General features: G+C 37.7%; 2 protein-coding genes across 3 annotated transcripts; one reads left to right on the top strand and one right to left on the bottom strand.

The window, feature by feature from the left end:
- The first annotated feature begins 2,746 nt into the window (after nucleotides 1–2,746).
- LOC108997384 (epidermal growth factor receptor substrate 15-like 1) lies at nucleotides 2,747–19,171 on the top strand. Of its 2 annotated transcripts, XM_035684891.1 has the most exons (14): nucleotides 2,747–3,176; nucleotides 4,675–5,406; nucleotides 5,515–5,770; nucleotides 6,829–7,035; nucleotides 7,128–7,357; nucleotides 13,718–13,792; nucleotides 14,440–14,511; nucleotides 14,595–14,693; nucleotides 14,833–14,904; nucleotides 14,980–15,094; nucleotides 15,905–15,973; nucleotides 16,336–16,681; nucleotides 18,056–18,182; nucleotides 18,593–19,171. In XM_035684891.1, exons 1-14 carry the CDS (start codon nucleotides 3,027–3,029, stop codon nucleotides 19,022–19,024), a joined length of 2,982 nt encoding a protein of 993 aa, XP_035540784.1. In that variant the 5' UTR covers nucleotides 2,747–3,026; the 3' UTR covers nucleotides 19,025–19,171. The 2 variants fall into 2 exon arrangements, with proteins under 2 accessions (XP_035540784.1, XP_035540783.1); XM_035684890.1 differs by having other exon boundaries at nucleotides 4,675–5,770.
- Nucleotides 19,172–21,005: 1,834 nt separating this feature from the next.
- On the bottom strand, nucleotides 21,006–22,819 carry LOC108997385 (amino acid transporter AVT3B-like). Its single transcript, XM_018973618.2, has one exon. The coding sequence runs from the start codon at nucleotides 22,542–22,544 to the stop codon at nucleotides 21,282–21,284; it is 1,263 nt and encodes a 420-aa protein (XP_018829163.1). The 5' UTR covers nucleotides 22,545–22,819; the 3' UTR covers nucleotides 21,006–21,281.
- Between the last annotated feature and the right edge of the window lie 2,875 nt (nucleotides 22,820–25,694).

Below are 25,694 nucleotides of genomic sequence, written 5' to 3' on the forward strand. Positions count from 1 at the left end.
CCTTCCCAAGGCCAAAAAACCATCAAAAGAGTCCGGTCTACAAAATGTGTTAGCAGTAAAGGAATACATTGCATGGGAAACAAGTTGAGGGGGACAAACGGGACACACCGACCTTGAAACTTACATGTGATGCCCAACATTAAAGGGTTTGCACCGACAAGTGAACGGAAAGCACGGGCCACCCTCCAGTCTCTGACGATGGGGACAATAAGTGACCGCACCGATTGCCAACCATCAAGATACCACCCGAGAAGCTACACATCATTAATAGTGCCACCTCAAGCGCCACACTGCATGTGGTGCCACCTTAGACATCACGCCATATTAAAGGCCATGACTGGAGCAACTGTGGGCGTGACATAGACCCCTGACACAAAGTACAAAAATGTCTCCCTGAAACCTCCTATAAAAGTCATGCTCGAGGTATGAATGAATCTCTCTTAACTTCGTTATTCTTCTACAATTCTCTCAAACGAAGTACTAACTTTAGCATCAAAGGCTCCCCATACCACTACTGAGCCCACCTTTATCTTTATGAATGCAAGTAGGGACATCGTGGCCCAGGTTGCAGGAACTTAGCTCAAGCGTACCAAACACGACCTTAACAATACATATATTACCTACTACACATGTAAGAGAGAAGATGGTGTGGATTTTGAAGAGCATAGCACAACTTTTTTTTTTTTTATTCTTTTATGTCCTCACGAATGGAATCGAAAGTCTTAGATCTTTTAAGATGAAAAGTTATTTTTCATCTTTAATTTTACAATCTCCGTCCATACTTACTATTGGGCTATTTGTTTCATACACGAATCACTTCAATAATAACTACTAAAATGCATTATATATTTTGTTGTGTAATGAGTAATGTTAAAAGATAAGTTCTAAATATATAAATATTGCGCAAGCTTTTTTCATGATAATGTCTAATTTTTTATAAAAATTTATGTAAAATTTATATATTTAAGACTTGTATATATTGTTATTTTTATATAATTAAGATACAAAAATATAAAATGAATAATAACATTTGGGACAATCTCTCTCTTGCTTGTATGCAATAGAGGCAGTTCTCCTCCCTCGTGGCCTGGTCACGGAGTGAAGCAAGGGCTACGTAATCATGCATCTCATCATAGTAAAGTTGGGCATCGGTCTCGTTCTCTTTTAGAGTATTTTTATTGGATTAATTAAAGTTAAAGAACATTTTTTATAAATATAAAAAAATTTAACTTTTGACTATTCCATTCACATAAATTTTTAAATTAGAATAGCTATTTTTTTATTATATAATAATAAAATAATATAAGATAAATTTGATTTTAATTATTCACATCAAATCTCCACATTATATTATATATTTATTCATTATATAATAATGTATAACTAATAATTTTAAAAATATTTAATATTTAATATTTAATATTTAATTTATTTAATTTTATCATATTTTACTACTTTACATATTATATATTAATTAATAATCATATTCTTATTAAATTAATATATCACTAACTCAAATTAATATACCAATTATAATAAAATATGTGATAGAAAGAAAATAATAGATAAATAATTAATAAAATATGTATTTGATGTGTATACAATAACTTTTAAATTTAGAAAAATTTTTAAAAGTTACTGTAACTAAATTCTAAATATTTAAAATTTAGCTAATATATTATGAGCATATTTTGCTCCTTAATAGTTAAATACTCAATAGATTTAAATTTTAACTAATTCAATAAAAGTGCTCTTAGTTATATTTTAAATTAATTTTTGCATTTTTTTTAATATTTTTATTTTAATTGATATGAAATCACAATCTTAGTAAAAATAATTCATATTGAAATAATAATATTAGATACAATCTAAAATGTAAATCTCACTTAATTTAAAACCATACAAATCATTTCCAAATACTCCGAGCAGCGTTCATTTTTAGGCCTTGTTTGTTTTCCAAAAACATCTCATCTCATCTCATCTCATCTCACCTCATCATTACAACTTTTCCAAATCCCCACACAAAATAAAATAAACAATTCAACTTTTTCAAATCCCAAAATAACAATAATATTAAAAAATATATTCTAATAATATTTTATTCAACTTTTTAACTTTAATCTTAACTCATCTCATTTCATTTCATCTCATCTCTGAAAACTAACGAGCCCTTAATTGATTGATATCCAATGGGTCGGTGATTACCAGTTTCCAAAGATTACTCTATAGTACGAAAACAAGGATGAAGTAGCGGTTTAATTTCATTTTATTTTATTTTATTATTTTAATTTTATCAAATTTTTATATAAAATATAATAAAAAATAAAAAATAAAAAATTTTCAAATTTTCATAATAGTAATAATATTAAAAAATAATATTCTAATAATATTTTATTTAATTTTCAACTTTTATTTAAAATCATCTCATTTCATTTCACTATTTAAACATGGTCTAAATCTATTCATCATCCCTTTTTTATTATCTTTTTATAATTTTATAATGTTATATTAAATGATTAAAAAATATTTATTATATTTTATTTATAAATTTATCATCTATTATTTTTAAAATGATAAATAGAATTACTCGAGAGGAAATGAAAAGGGAGCCCATAATGGGCCGGTGACTGGGCCAGTGGTAGGATTGAAATACTGTAATGAAGATGGAGGCACTTTTGTCCTTAGGAAATTAAAATGACATCGACCATTTATATTTTATTTTATTTTTATTTCAAAGCTTCCGATCTCCTCTCTGCAGTCTGCTCTCTCCATCTGTTCTTTCCTTTTCCTGTATTTTTTTTTCCTCCGAATCAAAAAAGAAAAGAAAACATAGAAACAGAGGCCGAAGCAATAAAATTTGAAAGATTTAGGGCTTCGAATTTTGCTCTGATTTTGGTTCGTCATTGTTCGGGTTGCTTTCCCACGTCTAGCATTTCTCATGCACATGCTCTCCGCTCTGCCTTCGATTCCATGTTCTGATCTGCGAGACTCGGACTCAATCGGCCCGTGCTGTTTAATCCACCAAGATGGCGTCGGCGCAGAACCAAGGGCCGAATGTGGATCTCTTCGATGCATATTTTCTTCGAGCCGATTTAGACCGTGATGGACGAATCAGCGGCTCTGAAGCCGTGGGCTTCTTCCAAGGCTCCGGTTTGCCTAAGCAGGTTCTTGCGCAGGTAACTCTCTCCCTACATCTCTGTGTATGGGTATATTTACACACACACACACACACACATATATATATATTCGCATGTGCCTTTTTGTGTAATTCAATCATATTTTCTTTGCTCTTGATCGAATTGATTAGTAATTTCAGTCTATGAGTGGTTTGAGCTGTTGATGTTTGCTTAGAATTGCATAATCCTCTTATTCATTGCTGGTTTTTCGATAAGTTCTAGAATTCGTGTGATGTTTTCGGTATAAAATAGATTTTTAGCACGCCTACGTTGTATTTTACCATTACTCCATTTAGTTGCATTTTCCAGTGTACTTTGTTGAACCAAGCTTTTGATGAAGATTGTAGTAGCAAGGGGGCCAAGAAATGCTTACATCGGTCTTTGAGAATTTTATTTGGTAATAAGTTGCAGTAGTGCAGACTACAACACAAGTTGTAAATAACAATACATATGAACAATTTGAACTGTAATCATCTGGAAGATGGTTGGTTCAGTATGATGCTATCATTAAAGTTTTGAGCATATCCCTGGGGCGAAGCTGGGCACTAGGGGTGGGGAAGTGTTAAATTAGTAGAGTATATATGCTCCTGGGCCAAAGCTGGTTTCTTACATTGAAGTTCTAAAATTTGGAGGCCTATTTGGAATTAGTGTTCTAAAGGAGCCATGTATTGGGGGTTGGAGAGCATAAGCGAGGGTGGGTACAGGTACAAGTAAAAAAGGATGAGGTTCTAACATTTCATTAGGTACTTTTGGGATACAGCATAATGACGTCCTTGGAATTGTGTAGCCCTTACTCCTACTAAGGTAGTCCTTTTTTTCTTCAATTTTTAAATTTTTGTCTCTTTGGAAAGTTCTCATGGAGGGTAACTTGCTTAAGGAGTAATGCTAGATACAGTCTTAGGGTGTGCAAGCCCCATGCACTCCTTTTGAAAAATAGTGGGGCAAATTTGGGACCCACATGAAAAAACCTACTTTGTTATGGTGGGCCTCAATTTTTTTTAAAGGGAGTGCACGGAGCTTGCACACCCTACGATTGCACAAATCATTTCCCATTACCTTATTTATTAGAGATGTTTGGTGTTCCTTTCTTTTTTTTTTTTTTTTTTTTTTCTTTCTATTTTTGCTTTTATTTAGGAACTTCCTCAGTGAATCAGATGGGTCTTAAAGAGTTGGCATTGGAAAGTTTGGAGATAAAAAAAGTATGATATCTTGGAGTAGTATGCCATGGGACTTGGAGTAGCATGCCATGTGATAGAATAACCCAAGCATACCATTATGGCAAGTCTTCTTTTTCGAGGAGTGTTTGCCAACTCGTTAGAGCTGGTGGGTTCTGTAACTTCTTGTGTACATCGGTTGTATTTCTTTGGCACATACGAGGACAAGATGTATGGACGGACTGAACTAGAGATAGTATCCGATTTTTTTTTTTTTGATAAGTAGAGATAGTATCCGATTTAATCAGCTTTCATTTATATTGATATCTTATTTTTATCTGTAGGTATGGGCAATTGCCAACCAGAGCCAGAGTGGTTTCCTTGGTCGGGCAGAGTTCTATAATGCCCTTAAACTTGTAACTGTGGCACAAAGTAAGCGAGACCTAACCCCCGAAATAGTAAAGGCAGCATTATATGGCCCAGCTTCAGCTAAAATACCTGCACCACAGATCAATTTGACTGCCACTGCTGCACCTCAGCTCAATTCCACTGTAGCAGCACCTAGACCTCAGATTGGTGCTGTTCCTCCAATGTCCTCCCTCAATGTTGCGATCAGAGGACCACAAGTACCTCCAAATGTGGTTATGAACCAGCAGCATTTTCCTTCACAAGGAAGTCAGTTGTTGAGGCCTCCACAAGTATTACCTAGTGGAGGTGCTGTGAGTGGACCCCGCCCTCCGAACTCAAGCAGCTCAAGTGGCTGGGTAGGTGGAACGACAGGTGCAGCTTCACTAGGAGCAGCCTCACAAGTATCAGCCAGTGGGATAGGTCCCTCAACAACTCGTGATGAATTTGGGCTGGCAGCATCTGGATCAAATGCTGCATTACCACCTAGACCACAGGAAACATCTGGAATGAAGCCATCGGGAACACCAGCTAAGGACTCTAAAGGACTGAATATATCTGGAAATGGATTTTCTTCTGACTCTATTTTCGGAGGTGATGTCTTTTCTGCTACGCCATCTCAATCAAAGCAAGATTCTTCTGCACATACAACTTCTGCAGGCAATTTGCAGGTCTCTTCAATTGTCGTTCCAGTATCTGCTGGTACCCAGCCTTCTATTAGGCCAAATGCCTTTGATTCTTTGCAGGGTTCACTCACAATGCAACCTGTTGGTGGTCAGCTTCAGCAGGCCCGGTCACATGAGAATCAGAACCAGAAGGTCTCAACACAGACTACTACTGCATCTAATTCATCTGGAATATCACTTGGAGCTGAGAGTTCTGCTTCCAGTCAATCCCAGCTGGCATGGCCTAGGATGACTCAGACTGATGTTCAGAAGTATACCAAAGTGTTCATTGAAGTAGACAGAGACAGAGATGGGAAAATCACTGGTGGAGAAGCCCGGAATTTATTTCTGAGTTGGCGACTGCCAAGAGGTAGAACTATTTTTTCGCCATGGACCTTGCCATTTAAAGCAGCCTTAGAAATGATGGCACCCACAATATTAGATATTAATTAGATATATCTTTAGTTAATATATAACTGATTAATATCTAATATCACATGTACATGTGTTTCAGATCTACCTATACAGTAGAAATATTTAATTATAAAGATTAGTTATATGCTATCCCTGTCAGTCCATTGTTGCAAGACTAAGGGCATAATTCTTTTGCAGTTTAATTTAAATAATATTTTCCCAGCTGGTAGAAATTGCAATCTCCATGTAATTTGTACTACATGGAGCATAGGGGCAGATGTAGTCAAACTGGATTAAGGCAGTGGATTGTGAATCCACCTTGTGCGGGTTCAATTCCTGTCATTCTCCTTTAAGTATAAATAACTAATAATTACTAGTAATTTATCTGTGGGTTTTATGCCACTTACTCTTGCAGATATGGTTAATCAAAGGTCTACTGTTTATCATATACTCATTTAGTCTGAATGCATTATCGATGCATAATAGATGCAATCAGTCTGAATGGATTACTATTTTGTTGTTTCTCCCTTTTAACTTCCCGAATGGTACAGTCGTCAATAGTTTTAGTTTGTCTTCGAGTGCCCAGTTTCCCAGTTGTGTTTTATGTGCTTTTGAGTCTGTTTGGTTGTTACACCCGTAAATTGCACAACCTCCTTATTGGCATGTTGTTGTATGGCTCACTACCATGACTAATAAAGCTATTGGTGTTGGTCTGTTTGATGTGCAACCTTCTAGTTATGGAGTATCTTATTTGCACTAGTTTCCAAGTTAATTGGATTCCAAATATTGGTTTTGGTCTGAGAAATGTGAGGCTTGATATCTTTCAAATTCTGTTTTCATAAGAGTGCATTTTCTTCAGCTCCTTTGCCAATGGTGAATGTAGTTGCAACACTGAACTAAGGCTATGCCGTGTGTTTTGTCCAATTTATGTTTCATGCAGATAATATCTTCGTGGAAACTTTTAATCTCATGGTCTCATTGTTCTCACCATTATATATTGTTTAAATTTGTCAGAGATTTTAAAGCAGGTGTGGGACTTATCTGATCAGGATAATGATAGCATGCTTTCTCTTGGGGAGTTCTGTATTGCTCTTTATTTGATGGAGAGGTATAGGGAAGGACGTCCTCTTCCAGCAGTGCTTCCAAGCAATATTATGTTTTCATTGACCCCCGGTCAATCTGTGACCAACTACACCAACACAACATGGCGACCTCCATCCGGTACCCTTCTGCACCATAATCATATAGACTATATTAACTGGCATGATTTATTGAAAATTAGCCCCTATCTTTACGCCCTTTTTTGTTCAAAGGTCCTCAACAACAGCATGGGATTCCCGGTTCTGGCGCTCGGAATATAACTGCTGTTGCAGCTAGACCTCCAAGGCCACCAGTTGCAGTCCCCCAGGCTGAAGGGTCAGAGGCCAATCTGCAGAAGTCAAAAGTACCAGTGCTGGAGAAGCACCTTGTAAATCAGCTAAGTAAGGAGGAGCAGAACTCGCTCAATTCAAAGTTCGAAGAAGCGACAGAGGCTGATAAAAAGGCACTTGTTCTGTTTCCATTTCTCACATTGCCTGTTTTTTAGATATCCTACATTTCCAGTTTTTACTGGATTCTCATTATTTTTTATATCTAGGTGTAAAGCAACAACATTAGGTTTTTAAATTACATTTGGATGAAAGGTGAAGTTGGGCCACTTGTTTTATTCCTCCTCCCTCTAAATGGATCCACATCAGTGTTAAATTTCTGTTCTTTTCTTCATGAATTATTTTCACTTTGAAGCCCATTCTTCTCTGTAACCTCTTTATTTCGCATCCAAGAGTTTAAATTTACCATCTATCTTTTCTAGATTTGTAGACCTTGTGTTTTCAAACCAGAGTGCTTTGGGTTTTCCCTATTATGGGGTTATGGGCACTAGCAATTTACCCTATCACCAACCAAGCGTTTGATATTGCTCTCACAATATCGGATTAAATAATTTGATGAAATGGTCTTACAACCTTGAATTAACTTTTGGTTTTGCCCTTAATTTCGTTTTCCGTTAGTTCATTCTGCCAATTCCAAGGCCTATGTCAAGGTAGCATTAACATTAAACTTCTCTGTTGTGACATTGATTTTCATAATATTACTTGGCTATCAGCCATTTCTTGATGTCTCTAGGGCATGACTAGATATAGACTTGCTTTACTTATAAAAAAAAAGATAATAGACTTGCAAAATTTCCCCCCCCCAACAATGCCCCTACTCGGCGATCCAATCTGAAAACTACTCATATTACCATTAGTCACTAAGGCTGAGATCATCCTGCTTAGTGCCTCCATAACAATAACAAAGAGTAAAGGAGATAATGGATCCCCTTGTCTCAAGCCACGCGAACTCGGGAAGAAACCCTCTGGACTGCCGTTGATTAACACAGAGAATCTTGCCGTAGAGATACACCATCTGATCCATGACCTCCATTTGTCTCCAAATCCGCACCTACCCAGTAGATATAGAAGGAAATCCCAATTCACATGATCATATGCCTTCTCCATATCTAACTTGCACATAAGCCCTGGGCTACCAATCTTCACACGACTGTCCAGACATTCATTAGCAATTAGAGCCGCATCAAGTATTTGTCTACCCTTTACAAAGGCATTTTGGGGCTTAGTGACGATCTGTCCCAAGACCCCACTCAGACGATTAGCAAGTACTTTAGCAATGATCTTGTACGTACCATTAACTAGACTGATAGGCCGAAAATCGGAGATCTCAGAAGCCCCTACCTTTTTAGGGATTAAAGCAAGGAAAGTGGTGTTGAGGCTTTTCTCAAATTTGCCAATCGAGAAAAGCTCCTGAAACACCTTTATAAGATCTCCCTTTATCACCTCTCAACATTCTTGGTAAAAACCCATGGAGAAACCATCAGGACCGGGTGCCTTATCTTTAGCCATTTTCTTTATTACATCATAGACCTCTACCTCTTCGAATGCCCTTTCCATCCTTTCAGCTTCCTCCAACTCTATATTACCAAAAACCAATCCATTCAAAGTCGGCCTCCACCCCACCTGTTCAGTTAGAAGCACCTCAAAGAAATTTACCACATGGTCTTTTATTGCTTCTTCTTCTCTACACTCGACCCCTTCAATTTTCAGCATCTCAATGTTATTATTTCTTCTATGAGAATTTGCAATTTTGTGGAAGAACTTTGTGTTCCGATCCCCTTCCTTTAACCAAAGGGCTCTCGATTTCTGGCGCCACGACATCTCTTCTTGTAGAATTATCCTCTCAAGATCTACAGCCAAACTAGATTTATGAATTTGTTCCTCCTCAGTAAGTGGTCTCCCTTCTTGAAGTCTTTCTAACTCCTGTATTTCCTCCCACTTTGAATTTTTATTGTCTTCTACATTGCCAAAAGTATGTTGGTTCCACACCTTTAGATCTCTTTTTAACTCTTTCAATTTGCCTGCAAAAATGTAGCTAGGTGTACCTTCAAGATGATACGAACTCCACCATTGTTTGACCCTATCCACGAAACCTTCAGACTTCAACCACATATTCTCAAACTTAAAATACCTTTTACCACTACGAATGCCTCCACAATCAAGCAAAATTGGCCAATGATCTGATGCTAGGCGTGCCAAACGAGTTTGCCAGATATCAGGAAAATGACTTTCAAACTCAGGTGAAATTAAGAAACGGTCCAATCGGGACCAAGACTGATTATTTGACCAAGTTGCTCCACCCCCAACAAGTGGAAGGTCAATCAAATTCAAGTCAAAAATACACTCCGAGAACTCCAAACTTGCTGGTCTCAATCTTCTACTTCCAGAACATTCACTTTGAAAACGAACCACATTGAAATCCCCTCCAATGCACCAAGGGAGCTCCCACCAACTATACACCCCTACAAGCTCATCCCACAACATGCTTCTGTCTGAATCTAGATTAGGCCCATATACCCCGCAAATGCCCACGAAAAACCATCTGAAACACATTTGAATGCACACGCTATCAAAAAACTCCCTATATATTCCTCCACTTTCTCCACCACTCTCTTGTCCCACATCACCACCATTCCTCCCGATGCCCCTGAAGAGGCCAAATAAACCCAATCTACATATATGTTGCTCCATAAACTCCTCACAATCTTCCTGTTGATCATTTTCAGTTTTGTCTCCTGTAAGCACACAATATCCGCTTTCCACTCACGAATTAAATGTCTAATCCGAAGACGTTTCTCTACCACATTGAGGCCCCGAACATTCCAAGAAACAATCTTAGGCTTCATTGAGAAATATTCAGCCCCTTCCCTTTTGCCCTATTCCTACTCGAACCACCTTCCGAATTCATCGACCACATCAATCTTTTCAATTCTCGGCTTTTCTTCGATTCCCCCTTCTTATTTTGGCGGTGACCAGCTTCCATAGCAGTTAACAAAGCTATGAACTGCTCCTCAAACCCATCACAATCTATCCCTACCACATTTCGAATTTCTTTTGCTTTGTGTATCACCCAATCTGAAACTTGGTCTGGAAAATAATAGTTCAGTGGGATTGGATTCCCCACTCTGTTATCCTGAAAGCTACCCCCTACCGAAAGCTCCTCAGATCCGCAAGCCTCAGGGATGAATAGTTCGTCCTCCACGGAGTGCATAAAATCATCCGAATCATTCTCCTCCTCATCCACCTCAAGCTCCTCCAAATGTCTCACTGAGAGGTCCACCTGAGTCGAGAAACTCCCGCCTCCCTTCGTCGGCGGTATCTGACCCACGTGAGGTGGAGAAAGTCGATCCTCGAAACCCACCATCGCCTGTTGCGCGAAGAGCACCGGCGTCGCTTCATCGGCGACAACTGCCACCGTCGGCACTGTCTGTGTAACCGTCGGCTGACCCAGCGCCGTCGATTGACTATCCGGCACAAACCCGAGGCTGCTCAGCTCGGGTGAGAGCCTGCTAGGGCTCGTGGACGAAACGGGTTTCTCAGACCCGAATCTGCTAGGGCTCGAGGGCGGCTCTGACCCGAGTCCTGCATTCCTGGGCTGGGCCGGCCCAGGCCCAAGTACCTGCTGACCAGAAAGCCTAGAAGGCCCTGCCCCATCAGCCCGAGTGATTACGGGCGGGCTGCTAAGATTGGATTTGGGCCGCGTCGGCCCACTCTTTTTTCTCCACACAGCCCAGCCCTTACCTTTTTTTGTTTTCAACTGGACCTTATTCATAGGATAGCCCGGCCCATGAACCTTCTCCTTCCCTTTTAAAACCACCGTCTCCTCCATTGCGTTAATAGACCCGGCAAAGTTCACTATTGAAGCCATATCTCTCTGCAGTGAATGCATCAGTCCCCGCAAATCCGCCAAGTCCTTTCTGACTTCCCACGTCTCCTGACACAACGTATGGCACGACATACACTTTGGATGCAACGTTCCTTCCCTCTGCCATGGCCTTTGTCCTCTACCCGTAGCTCTCGCACCTTCTTCACGCAGGTTCCCACCGCCATCGCGCCTGTTCGCACCACCCTGCCGCTCACGCACGTTCGCACCACCCTGCCGCTGGTTGATATTCACGGACAACGCCTCCTTATACGACCAATCTTTATGTCTCAATGCCCCACTACCGAGGTTCCGGCCCCCTCCTCCATGCACGCCAACTCTTATCGAGCCATCCGCACCTTTCTCTTTCAGCTTCTCCCTCATCTTCCTCCATCCCCCTCCGTTAACACCCTCAGGAATGCAAATGACATTTCTCCTCCCTCCCTGATTATACTCGGATAATTCAAGAAATCTCCCTCGCCTGTTAACACAACGTTGTGCTATAAGACTAGAGAAACCATTCCGAGTTGCCGAATAAACCTCCTTCTTCCCCTTGCTCAAGCACTCCTCCAGTACCTTCACAAGCCACTGATTTGAAGAGTACCCCAACTCCACCGAGTACTCTGTTTTCCAACTTCTCTCTGTAACTCGCACAGCACCCTCTCTAAGTTTTAACACGATGAAACATTTGGACTCAATCACAACTTCATCATATTGCCCCATCATAAACTTATAACTTACTCAAGCAAGCATTCTTAAGATAAGATTCAGAAAACAGAGAAGATTCAAAACAGCACAAGCATCCATTCACAAAATTTTGGGCAAGAACCTAGACTCTTAGCGTCCAGAAAGATCGGTAACTCATAAATTTGAACTGCAAGTATTAGTACCTGTGAGGGCATTGTTGCTTTGTTTTGAAGCAGTGTCTGGTTTAAAAGTGAATTATGACAAATCTGAGTTGGTGCCTATTGGAGAAGTTCAGAATTTAAGGGTAATGGCTGGTATAATGGGTTGTAAGATAGGGTCTCTCCCTATGAACTATTTGGGATTACCTCTGGGTATAGCCCCGATGGCGCTTTCTATTTGGGATACTGTGATTGAAAAAGTAGAGAGAAGATTAGCAGGTTGGAAGAGAATGTATTTGTCAAAAGGGGGCAGGATCACGCTTATTAAAAGTACGCTTTCCAATCTACCAACTTATTTCTTATCCTTATTCCCTATACCGGCCAGCGTAGCGGGACGTCTTGAGAAGATACAAAGAGATTTTTTGTGGGGGGGCCTAGGTGAAGAGTTCAAATTCCATTTAGTCAAGTGGGAAATTGTATGTCGTCCAATCTCCAATGGAGGATTGGGTATTAGAAATCTGAGGATGTTTAATCGGGCACTACTTGGCAAATGGTTGTGGCGGTATAACAAGGAACCGGATGCCTTATGGAAGATTGTGATTGAGAACAAATATGGTGGTCTCGAGGGGGGTTGGTGTACTAGAGAGGTGCGAGGGGCCGCTGGAATGGGATTATGGAAACACATTAGAAGAGGATGGGTGGTTTTTCATCAACATACAAGATTGCAATTGGGTACAGGTTCAAAGATCAGATTTTGGAAGGATGTTTGGTGTACCAATTGTACTCTACAAGACAGTTTTCCTACACCTTTTGAGATTGCAAATGCTAAAGATGCCATGGTGGCGGAGGTAATGGAAGTTGAAGGTAGAAACATCCTTTGGAATATCAATTTCTTCAGGGCAGCACAGGATTGGGAGATGGGGAGTTTTATAGACTTTTATAGCCTTTTATACTCTTGTCGCCCAAATACCCAGCATACAGATGATTTGTGGTGGTGTCCAACAAGGAAAGGAGTCTTCACTGTTAGCTCCTTTTACAAGGTACTCACACAAGTACCTGACAGTCAATTTCCTTGGAGAAAGCTCTGGTGCAATAAGGCTCCTCTCAAAGCTTCTTTCTTTGTGTGGACAGCGGCTTTGGGGAAGATTCTTACTACGGATAATCTGAGAAGACGAAACATAATCATAGCAGATTGGTGTTGTATGTGTAAAAGAGGGGGTGAATCGGTGGATCATTTACTTTTACATTGCGAGGTAGCCAGGACTATTTGGGATGCGGTGTTTAACAGAATAGATCTAGCATGGGTGATGCCAGAAACTGTGATGGATGCTTTGGCCTGTTGGACTTCAATTCGAGGAATGAGACAGATTAAAGCGGTTTGGAAGATGATCCCAAACTGTATTTTGTGGTGCTTATGGCAGGAGCGCAATGAGAGGATTTTTGAAGACAAAGAGAGATCAATAGCAGAGCTAAAAATGTTATTTTTTAGGACCCTTTGTACTTGGGCTCATGCTGTGGACTTTAATGGCATGGAGTTTCATGAGTTTCTAGTTTCTAATGTTCCCACCTAGTTAGGATGGGAGCAGCAGAACTTTTCTTTGTAATTGACACTTTTTGGATGAATATATACTTATTTTACTTATCAAAAAAAAAAAAATTTCCCCCCCCCATTTTCTTCTGGTTGCTATTCTGTATTAATCTAGATGCCATGTTTTTCCCTTTAGGAGTACTGAGCATCCTTTTGACCTGATTCTTTTTGTTCATTGTAGGTAGAAGAGCTGGAGAAAGAATTGTTGGAATCTAGACAGAAAATTGAGTTTTATCGTGTTAAAATGCAGGAACTTGTGAGTAATTAATGTTGTTTCTTTCTTTTTGAAGATTATTTCCATCGCATGTGTCAACCTCTTGTTGTTGTTGGAGATCTAATAGTTCCTTCTTGGTAAGGTATGGACTTCTATGTCAGAAATATTGATTCTGCCAATATGAATAATCACCTGGAGAGCCACTGATCATATTAAACCAGTGAATGGATATGATGTGAGCATATGTGCAAGAAAATTACATTGCAAATGTGGATGGATATGATGTGAGCACTAGATCTAGATAAGGACAAAAAGTGAGGAGCTTCCAAATATGCAGTTCTCTGCAAACTAATGTACTACGGTTTTGACAGTTAAAAAAAACATCTTGATACTAGCAGCAGGGACGTGTATTTAGTGGTATAATCCTCTTCATTTTTTTCAGAAAACAATCCACCTAATGTAATCATCTTGTTTGTAGACCTTTTCCTTTTTCCGGGGAAGCTTCCCAGATTGCAATCTATATTAAGCTGGGCCGACCATGCAAAGACATCACATTTCTTTGTCTGGGAACTAGACGTGTTGTACTATTCTCTTTATAGTCTTGCACACTTTATAAGTAATATTGGAAGCAATAATGCTTAATTATTTGGCTATGTCTTCCTTTAATTTCTTTTTCACTTTGGTACTAGGTTCTATACAAGAGCAGATGTGATAATCGCCTTAACGAGATCATAGAAAGGACATCTGCCGATAAACGTGAGGTATCTTTGGATGCAGAGCTTGTGTATATTCTGTCCTTTTTCTTTTACAACCATGTGCTTAACGAAAACCATCTGTGCTTTAGGTCGAATCCCTAGCCAAGAAATATGAAGACAAATACAAGCAAGTTGGTGATGTAGCCTCTAAATTAACCCTCGGAGAAGCTACATTTCGTGATTTACAGGTTTCTGTTACTTCTTTTAAAGAATGACCCATAAGGAGCTTTCCATTAGTCATTCACGTATTAGAAGTTTGATATTATACTTATAAAAAAAGTGGCGTTTACATTCCTCACAGTTATATCTTATGCTATTTATTTACAGGAGAAGAAAATGGAGCTATATCAGGCAATTGTCAAGATGGAACAAGATGGTAGTGCAGATGGTGTTCTCCAGGTATGTCTTAACAAATATGGTCCTATGCATGCCTTTCTAGAAACTTTGAATTTCATTTTCAATTGAAATTTTCAGGTTCGTGCCGATCATATCCAATCAGACCTTGATGAGCTAGTGAAAGCTCTTAATGGGCGTTGCAAGAAATATGGTTTACATGCGAAACCAGCAACATTAACTGAGCTTCCCTTTGGTATGCTTCTGTCACACTTTCACTATGTTGTATATTCCATTTACCAAATTAGACAGTCGCCAGTCCTCCACTTTCTTAACATTGTTATGTGGCATCCACAAGACATTTTACCCATATCCTTGGCTTTCATTGTTCGAGGATAAAGAGCAGTCGGCAAAGGCTTTGGACTTTAATAGGATGCTAATGTATAACTTCCTGTGTAATTGGACAATGCCTTGCTTCTTTAACATTAGTAAAACAAAAAAAAAAAATTACCTATAAAAAAAAATATGTATAACTTCAAATGAAAACTTTGATAATGCCAATATAAATAATACAACACCTGTGCTTCAAGTTTGGAATGAAGTAGGACTCATGGCAAATGTGAACTTTCCAGACATCTATCAATTTTCTCTTTTGCTTTTCCCAAACTTCTTCTGAAGAAACATAAGATTGTAGAATGTGACCTTTTAGGAAGGTTCCTTAAAGTTTGTCAATATTTGTTCCTTTGAGGATCACTAGAACATCACTCCTAGGCGTTGCTCTTGTATATGATCCATGTATTTGGGCTTTTGCCTATTCTTATGATCAATAAAACCTTATTTACCAATCAAAAAAGGTATTTGTTCCTTTGAGGATATGGTTGAATCCTTTTCCAATTGGTAGTAAGAAGCCATGATTGTCCTGGTTGATTTGGCCACCAAAGAGCTTGTTCCTTCTCGTAGGCTTCTGTACTCTATTCATCCTTCTTGGGTTTTACTACTTTTGCCTTTTCTGTTTGATTGTGATGACTGAAATTTTTTTGTATATTTTTTTCTTAATTATTTTAAGGCTGGCAACCTGGCATCCAAGAGGGTGCTGCTGACTGGGATCAAGATTGGGATAAGTTTGAAGATGAAGGTATGCAAAAATAATTACACAAGCACCAAAGTAATCTTACTTCACAGCTTAAAGAGATCTTAGTGAGGCATATCAAGTGGTTTTCACCTTTTAGCATGTGATGCATTAGTTTCCAGTCTTGCATTGCTATATGATAATACATGAGAAGAGTTATTTCAGTGTATATACAATGATAATTACTGGGAATATTTTGGTACTTTTCATTTGTCAATTATGTAATGTACACTGATTGTGGCTTGTTTCCTGTAAACCAGAGGTGATAATGGTTTTATCTGTGTTGTGCGTGGTGGTTTTCTGTCCTTAAGAATTTTGATCTGGGGTGTAATATTCATGTTGGCTCATGCATAATCTACAATTTTCAGGGTTCACTTCTGTCAAGGAGCTTACTCTTGATGTCCAAAATGTCATAGCCCCTCCAAGGGAGAAATTTAAATCAGCTAGGGATGAAAAAGCCTCCACAATTGAGAGCCCGACTGCTGCTGCTTCACCTAGTGATGATACCAAGTCGGAAAAGCCACAGATTATGAATGAACATGGGGTTGAAAATGGGTCAGCGTATAATAAAGGTGAAGATGACTTTGCAAAAAGTACTCCTATCAGCCCTGTAGCAAGGAGTGCTATTGAAAGTCCACCTAGAGAATTTCCAGATTTTAACTTTGACAAGGCAATGGATGCCGATGCTTCACCGCGTGATAAAGATTATCAAAGGTATTCTTCTACCGATTTCTGTTAATTTTCTGCATAGTAAATATTTTCCTGATCGATACTTTTTGATCCAACACACATGGTTTTTAATTGTCCATTGAGATTTGTAATTATTTTCTTTTGAAGTCATTGCTTCTTCATTTTATTTATGATGCATTTTACTCAACAATGTATCATACTGTTCTTATTACTAATGGGCCTATCACTAACGAATTTAGAGAGTTAAAAAGAAAAAAAGAAAAAAAAGAAAAGAAAGCTTTCATGCCTGTCTGATATGAGATATTCTTTTTGACATCAGTTTGTTTTTGTGTTGCCTTCTGCTGTTCTAGTTTTTGTATTTTATGAAACTAGTCATTGACCCGTGCAATGCACAGAAAGACTCACTTTACTATCATATATTAATTGTCTAAAATTTCTGTCGCAAAGAGTCTAAAATGCAAGAACATTCTTATAATCTTGAGGAAGAACAATTTTCATATCTTAACAAACATCAAAATTAACTGGTGAGAATACAAAGAGTTCAAAGTAGAATCGTTCAGAGGTAATGAAGCCAAAGAGGTAAATACTGAAGAGTCAGTATCAACCGAAAGATGTATAGTCTGTTTTTCTTTATTGGAAAAATAATAATAAAATGATAGAAGAGTTAAGTGGCGGGGAAAGCCAAAGAGACAAGTAATGGGAAATCAATAACCACTATAAGGTGAAAAGTTTTTTTTTTTTCCCTCTATTGAATTAGTGATCATAAATGACTTATAAAAAAAATAAAACAGTAATCATAAATGGTAGGAAATGTTTTGTCTTCAAACCTTTTATTTTTTAATCTTAGTATCAAAAAATCGAGTGGGATTATTGTGGTAATAAAGACAATACAATTAAAGGTCTTTTTAGCCTGTGAAAGGTTGTGGTAGGTCAATAAAATGAAATGAAAAATAAAGTGAAATGATACGGTGGCTCAATAGAATATAAAGAGGATGCTTAAGAAATTATATCTGTAATATATAACATTTCCCAAAATTTTATGTTCTCTCCTTTGTCCTGAAATGATGATATCTCTAAGTTATGCATCTCATCATTAATCCTGGTATGCAGCATGTTTTATCTTTTTCACACATGGCTGTAAAAGGCAACATCTAGAAGTGCGTGTGCATGAAGAACATTTACATGTGATGACCCCGCTCATTTCTACATGAATAGAAAATTTGTGTATACAATATCCCCATGGTAAACAGTAGTACTTGATTACCTGACGGGTCATCAATCTGTTATTTTTATTGCTTCTATGCTAAATTCAAATGTTTTCTCTAGGTTGTCCCCTCCATTTGATGTAATTATTATAAGCTACGTGCATATAGCTGAGTATGTAATTGTTTTGTACAGCGATCATGGGGGTGCTGGGTCTGTGTTTTCTGGTGATAAGAGTTTTGATGAACCAACTTGGGGAACATTTGACGCTAATGATGATGTGGACTCAGTGTGGGGCCTTAATCCAGTCAGTACTTCCAAGGTATTCAAATTTATTTTGATAGGCAAATTCTACCCCATGTTTTTTGAAATTTTGCTCAAATCATGCTAGAAGCACGTCCTGTTAATATTTTTTTTAATGAAAATGTGGTATAAAATAAGAAAACATATGGTGAAGGAAAATAACTGGAAGGGAGGCCAAAGCTTAAGGACATAGGACATGTTCAGAATCTCCAGTGTATACAAGAATGTATTCCTTAAAAAAAATTCATAAGTTGATGTAACGTTACCAAAACTACATCCTCTATTTGATAATTCTGTAGATGGCCCGCAGAGCTTTTATTCTACAGCTTATGGTGTCTCTTTGAAGTTTATGTTTGGTCATTACTATGCTGTGCTCCCCGTCAACATGTAATTTGAAAATGCCTTGTCTAACATGACTAAACTGAATAGGGGACGGACCAAGAAAGAAATGGGGAGAACTATTTCTTTGGATCTGGGGATTTTGGTCTAAACCCTATCAGAACGGAGTCACCTCAGGCAGGAGGAGGCTTTTTCCAGAAGAAGAGTGCATTTAGTTTTGATGATTCAGTTCCTAGCACACCACTCTTCAGTTCAGGCAATTCACCGCATTACTACGAGGCGTCAGGACCCTCTTTTGACAGCTTCTCAAGATTTGATTCTTTCAGCTCACACGACACTGGATTTTTAGCCCCGCGGGAGACACTAGCACGCTTTGATTCAGTTCGCAGCAGTAGAGACAATGATCAGGGTCATGGATTCCCATCATTTGACGACTCGGACCCTTTTGGATCCGAGCCATTTAGAACGTCATTGGAGAGTCAAACTCCTAAGAGAACCTTAGATAATTGGAGTGCGTTTTAGCTGTGGGTGGTAATGCACCTTATTCGTGTGGTTTACTATCTTCTTCTGAGTGCTGTTTGTTCACGATACTATCTTTGGAGTGGTTTGTCTTAGTATGCTGTGCTTTGCAACCACCAATTGCTTGTAATGTAGTGTTTTTTGTATTTCTCCTTGTGTATCCCCACCCGCCTTTTTTTTTTTTTTTATACTTTAAAATTAAATTTTTTTCCCATTGATTTTTCCTAGCTTGTTTCTTGGGGGCAGTCTCAAGCCCTGTTGAAAGGAATCTACAGAGAATTTTCTTATTACACACAGATGAGTATGTTATGATGCCATAAAGGCAGTGTGATCTGTCTTGTATGCAATCTGTCAAATCTTGAATAAAATTTTTGGTTGTTGATCCGGACGGCATAGGCAGGCTAGACCCGACCCGACCCAGCATTGTCTGTTGAAAATTTATCGTACCCGGTTTTATGTGTACTATTTTAATTACATTTGCGGAGTTCATTATAAGTTGCCCAATGTCTTGATGTAACAAAATTGACAATGATGTTGGTGTTCATACTGTTTGCAAGATTTAGATTTGAAAGATTGATGGATTCACTATTTTTTTTTTTTTAATTTTTCATGAAAAAAAAGTTAAACTATTTTAACTCACGGCATACATCTCAACCTAAACAATAATGATAGTGGCCTACCCTTTTCGCAATCTTCTTTTGGGAACATGTGTTCTCAATTAAACAATTTTCAATCTTGGGGTGGCCCACAATCATGCCAAATGAAAATCTCAATCTACACCTATCCATCGAACACCAATCTTTTTTAGTTTTATTGTATGGGCAGGGTCTCCTAAGAGCATTAGCATTGGTTTATGCATATGCATATGTAAAATTACCTCTTTTACATATTCACTTTGTCATTCAAGCAAAATTTCTACATTGACTTATGCATATTTGAAACAAAATAATAATAAAATATTATTATTTTATTATTATTACTTTTTTGCTAAAATCTATTTTTTTATATATATTTTACAATTAACATCCACTACATACATTTGACATTAATAATACAAATATAATAATAAAAAATATAATTTTTTAATAATAATATATTAAAAATATAATAAAATGAAAAATATATATATAATATATTATAATAATAAAATGAATGTGCAAGTGAATGTTTTTTTTTTGTTATTGAAAGAGTGAGAAAATAAAATGAATGTGTGAGAGAGTGGGAGGAGAGAGAATTAATTATTAAAATATAATATGTAGGGTGAATAGTTGTTATCTAAATTTAGATAACAACTATTCATAGGTAGCTAAATTTATAGATATGCATAAACCAATGTGGATGATTTTAGGGTCATATTATCCAAATATGACTTTAGATATGGATATGCATAGACCAATGCCAATGCTCTAACTCCACTTGATTGCATTTTATTCTGTTCAGTCCGCAAAATCGCCATAAATTCTACGTACTTTTTTATTTTTAAAAATAATAAAATTTATCATTAAAAAATTAATTTTTTCATATAAATTTTATATTTATTTATTTTTTAAATAAATTATATAAAATTTACATATTTTAAAACTACAAATATCATTTCTCCCCAAAAAACCATACTCTCAAACAAGTTTTGTCCCGCAGGTCAGCAAGTTTCTGATGATTTATACCCAATATTACCATATCAGAGTAAGAAATGACCTGTTTGTTGACATGCATTTCTATTATGATTTGTTGAAGATCATATCAGTCTAGCATCTTCAAGAAGGATCAACTATACATGGCCAGAGATGACCCATTTGGAATTTTTCATTTTATCTCATTATTATAATTTTTTTAAATTTCTATACAAAATATAATAAATAATTTAATTTTTTAATCTCAAAATAATAATAATATTAAAAAATAATATTATAATAATATTTTATTCAACTTTTATTTAAAATCATCTCATTTTTCATCTCTCCATCCAAACAGTTACACCATCAACTGAAGTAAAGTATGCTTGTAACAAAGTACATACTTCAGATCGTTACTACAGATAAAAAACCAAATGAAAAAGAAAAGATTTTCTTTCCTATTCCATCAGATGCTATTTATAAAACCAAATGTAAACTAATCCATAGTGGTAATTGTAATAAAACACCACTGGAACGCAATTCCCAATTGCTTAAATATTGCAATATCTTACCTCTTATTTTTGTGACTAACATGGTAAGACAGATCAAAATCCAATCTAAACTGCCCAGTTGATACTCATTTGACATTACATTTTTGTGGAGAGAATTGCCTCCAGAGCATACCATGTTCCTGAAACCCCAAGAACAATTCCTAACACCAAAATCCCCACATCAAAAGACCATTCTTTCCAACCCATCTCCTCCTTGAACACCAGCAGGTGAAACAAGGCAGGCAAAACAAAGGCCAAAGCACAGCATACGCCGCTCCCCACCAAAGACAAGAAGTCAGCAAAATTTGGGACTAACAAAGCCACCAAACTCACTAAGAAAACCAGCAACCATCTCATCCAAAGGCAGTAGCTACCACCCCAGAACCGCCTCTCCACTATCTCATAAACAGGGTTCATCATTATAGGCAAGGTAAAGAACAAATTCACACACAGACCAAGTTTAACCAGAGTGCTCACCAAGCCTGCCCCCAAGTTAGCCGTGATCATATCCTTTGTTTCTTCACCAAAAGCGAAGTAACCCAACGCTCCAAATGCCCCATACATTAACGAGATGAAAGCCATTGTCCAGGCCAAAACTCTTCCAAACTTGTCCTTATCTTTCATCTCTGATTCTAATGGCAAAACCATCCCAATACCTTCAAAGGAATAAACGGCCACCCCCATACCATAAAAGAATACAGAAAGACCCCCAAAAGCCTTGAGAGCAGGCCTTTGTTTCAGAAAAACAAACACGTCCTCAACCATCACCACCCCCATAGCCCCAAGATCAACCACATCAGCAAAAATACTCAAAGGGGCTAAATGGGTTAAGGTTGCAATCGAATTCAACCCCAGCTGAAACGGCAAACAACCCCATATGTAAAAGCTCTTGGGAGCCAATCCGAGAATTCCGGGGCTCAAATTGATAAGATCGGCTAAAGTATTGCCGATGAAAATTAGATAACCGACGCAGAAACCAGTCTGGGATAAGATAATCAGAATGTCAACAAAGAATCTGCCAATTGCTCCACAAACCGTGAAACCCAAATCGCCAAAAGATGCAATCTTGGAGAACCCTTGTAGGGATTCAAGCTTGCGGCGAGTATAGACCAGAAGCATCATGCAGTGGTGAGTGAGAACGGCTACGGCGAAGAGCGTAAGGAGGCTCATGACCCAACCGGTGCGCTTGAAGGCGTAGGGGAGGCCTAAAACGCCGGCCCCCACAATAGCAATGAAAACATTGGCAAAGGTCTTGGATTGTGAGGACAGAGCTTGTGGCCCGCCCAAAAGCGGTGTGTCTTCTCTGGGCGGCGGAGGAGCTATTAAGGCATTAGAGGAAGACCCTGTTTCCAACACCATTATGCACTCCGAATGATATCAAAGTCTGTAACCTTTCTTCTACTTCTTCTTCCTTTTTTCTTTATTCTACAAATTTGCAGCAATATATTTTCTGAGAGAGAGTAGGTGTTGGGCGTGTTATTGGGGCTTCAAGAATTGGTAAAGAGTTTGGAATGGCAGAGGAAATATTTCTTTTCTTTAGCAGTCAGGAAAAAAAATACATGAAATGGAATATGATTCTAGGAGTTCTGTAAAGTGCAGGTGGAGACAATCTATCGGGGCCCTAAAATGACGGAAATTTTTGTTGCCACGGTAGTAGTTTTAAGTTTTAGCCATGATATAATGTGAAAACTTTTGTTTCCAGAGATTAGAAGTAAGTTTTTCACCGTGATTTTCTGAGGAAAATAGCTTGGGTTACGTTTGAAAAAGCAAAATTACTGCATCCTCAAAGCAATTAACTGGATTAAAAGTGGGGGAACAGAAGAATAAGCAAATCAAGCAAATCTTATCAAATCTTCGTCAAATAAAAGTGAATTTCACGAATAAATTATGAGATGCAAAGTGAATTTGATCTAAACAGTAGATTCACCTTTTATTACTTAACTATAAATGGTGTAGCTTTTAATATGCTAAATCGTTTTTGGTGGTTGAACCATGAAGAATTGATTGCCTCAAACATAACTAATTCGAATTTAGATTGGTTTTGGTTTTTGTAAAGTTTTTATTATTTCGAAATCAGGAACGGTTTCACTTGACCATAAGACTGGTAAATAATCGTTCCATTCACGGCACGGCACGGCACGGCACGGCACGGCAGAACCGAATTCTTTGACTTTTCAAATGCCTCCTAAATGTTTGACCATAGAAAAAAGATCAATGGAAAAAGCTGAGAATTATGCAATGGATTCGATGAAGAGTGAAATATAACATTTTACTATTTTAGCAAGTCGTGAGTTGACTCAGATCCGAGTCTGAGTAAACGCGAATGAAAACCCCAATAAACCTTCTGGTCTGCACTTGTGAATAGTGGCAGAGCTAATAAGGTAGAATAAGCTCTCTCGCAGTCGCAGATTTGAACAAACAATTTCTTAAATATTCTTCTCTCTTATTCATATCCTACAGATTCAAAATCTTCAACATAACATATATACTTATAGGTATATATGTATATGTATATATATATATATATATATATAAATAGAAATGGCAAACGTAGTCTGCGATTATCGGTTCCTTCTCCTCGTTGCAGTCGTGGCATTCATCTATGTAACACTCGGGCCTAGTGCCAAACCTTTTTTTTTATATATATATATATTTTGGGTTAAGTATGTGAAAAATCCAGTTAAAATTTTTAAAGTACTATTTTATGGGCCGAGAAAATTTAAGGAAAAGCCCATTTATTTTTTTATTCACTACATATTTTTTTATGGACCATAAAGCCCAAGCCCGTGTTACCTTAGTTTTAGACTCCACGTTCTACACAGTTTTACATCGGTTTTATCCCTATGCATGCACATGCACGTCTCCTTCTTTTCTCTAGGGTTTTCATACCGCCCTTTTATATATTTATGCCCTTATCATCTCTTGCACGGAGAGACTGCCGAAACACGGTTGCTGTTCTTTTCAGCTAGACTCCCTCCACCGCAAACCACCAACACCGAAAGATAGCCCACTGCAGAAAAATTTTCCACTTTGGTCACGTAAACACATCCCAAGCCGGTAGCACACGTACTTGTCACCAACAGCGGTTCTGCAACATTTAAAGAGTACTAGAGCCACTCCGTTTCTGCTGTCTATTTCTCTCTACCACTGCAAGACAACCAAGTGCCGAGAACCTCCACCTGCTTAGTGGACCAAAACTCTTCTGTTTTGGGTCCCAAAAACAGAGCAAATGGTTGCTCCTCCAAGCACAACAATTTTTGCGCTTTGACCAACCCTTTCAGACGTCTCATTCACAGTGCAAAGGGAAGCCATAGTCCAGCATCTCAACCACGCCTAGCCGTGCCACCGTCAATAGCCACCTAGGTCATCACCGCGCGTAACTCTCTCGGAAAGGAGCCTTTCATCTCCTTCTCGGTGCTCTCATATCTCTCTCTCTCTCACTCATCACTTTTTTCTCTCAGTGCTCCGCCGTTGGGACAACCACCTGCATCTCCTCACCGCACGCAACTCCTCCATTCATGGTGAACTTCCATTCTCTCTCTCTCTCTCGATTTCTCTCGGTTTGTAGTGTTCACTCTCTTTCTCTCATCAGTTTTGCTCTCTTTCTGTCTCCATGCTCTCTCTCTCTCTCTCTCTCTCTCTCACTCTCAATGCGTCCAGCCACCTTGCTCCACCCACGACCACCGCATCTGCCTCTAGGTAAACTCTGCATCTCGACGTGAGCTTCGTTCCTCTTTCGATCTTCTCTTTTTATTTTTTGTTTTGTTTTTCTTGTTCCTCCATAAACAACGTTTATACCTTTTTGACTCTAGTCATAATATCCCTAGTATTTATGAAAATGCCATCAAGCCTTTGGACATTGATTTTTCTGTAAAGCACCGCAAATCAAGTGTTTTTTTTTTTTCTTCAATTTTTGCCTTTCCAATTACAAAACTACCAACAGTTTTAATTTCTTTTTTTTTTTTTTTATCCTTAGTATTAATTCATGGTAGAGTTATAATTTTTTTTGGACTTTGTTTTAAGTCTCAAACATTTATATTTTGTGCAAATGGTATTTTATTTAAATTAAGCTGTGTTTAATTGGATTATATTCCAAAGATACCATTTTCAATATTGAACTACTTAAAATAAAGGTTTTTGTTAAATGATATTCATTTTTGTTGGATCTAATTAATTATTATATTAATGTATAAGTCGAAAGTATTTTTTTTTATATCGAGAGAATTTAGAAAGTAATGATATTTTAGAGTTAAGAAAATTTTAGGTTTTGATGTATTAAAATGGTTATTTCAGGTTTAGGTATTGAAATACATAGATTGGAAATTTATGGAAGTTACGTGATTATTTTATAGGTGGCGATTAATATTTTTTTGGCATTTTTGAGAAAATTTTTGAAAAGTTAAGAAGTCCAGGTAAGCGGAGTTCCTATACTAGACTTTGCATAAAATAAAATGAAACGTGATTGCTTTTGAAAATATGCATGCTTGTTTTGAAAAGAAATCAGAAAAC

This window comes from Juglans regia, chromosome 13 (assembly GCF_001411555.2).
Source record: "Juglans regia cultivar Chandler chromosome 13, Walnut 2.0, whole genome shotgun sequence".
Classification (NCBI taxonomy): Eukaryota; Viridiplantae; Streptophyta; class Magnoliopsida; order Fagales; family Juglandaceae; genus Juglans; species Juglans regia.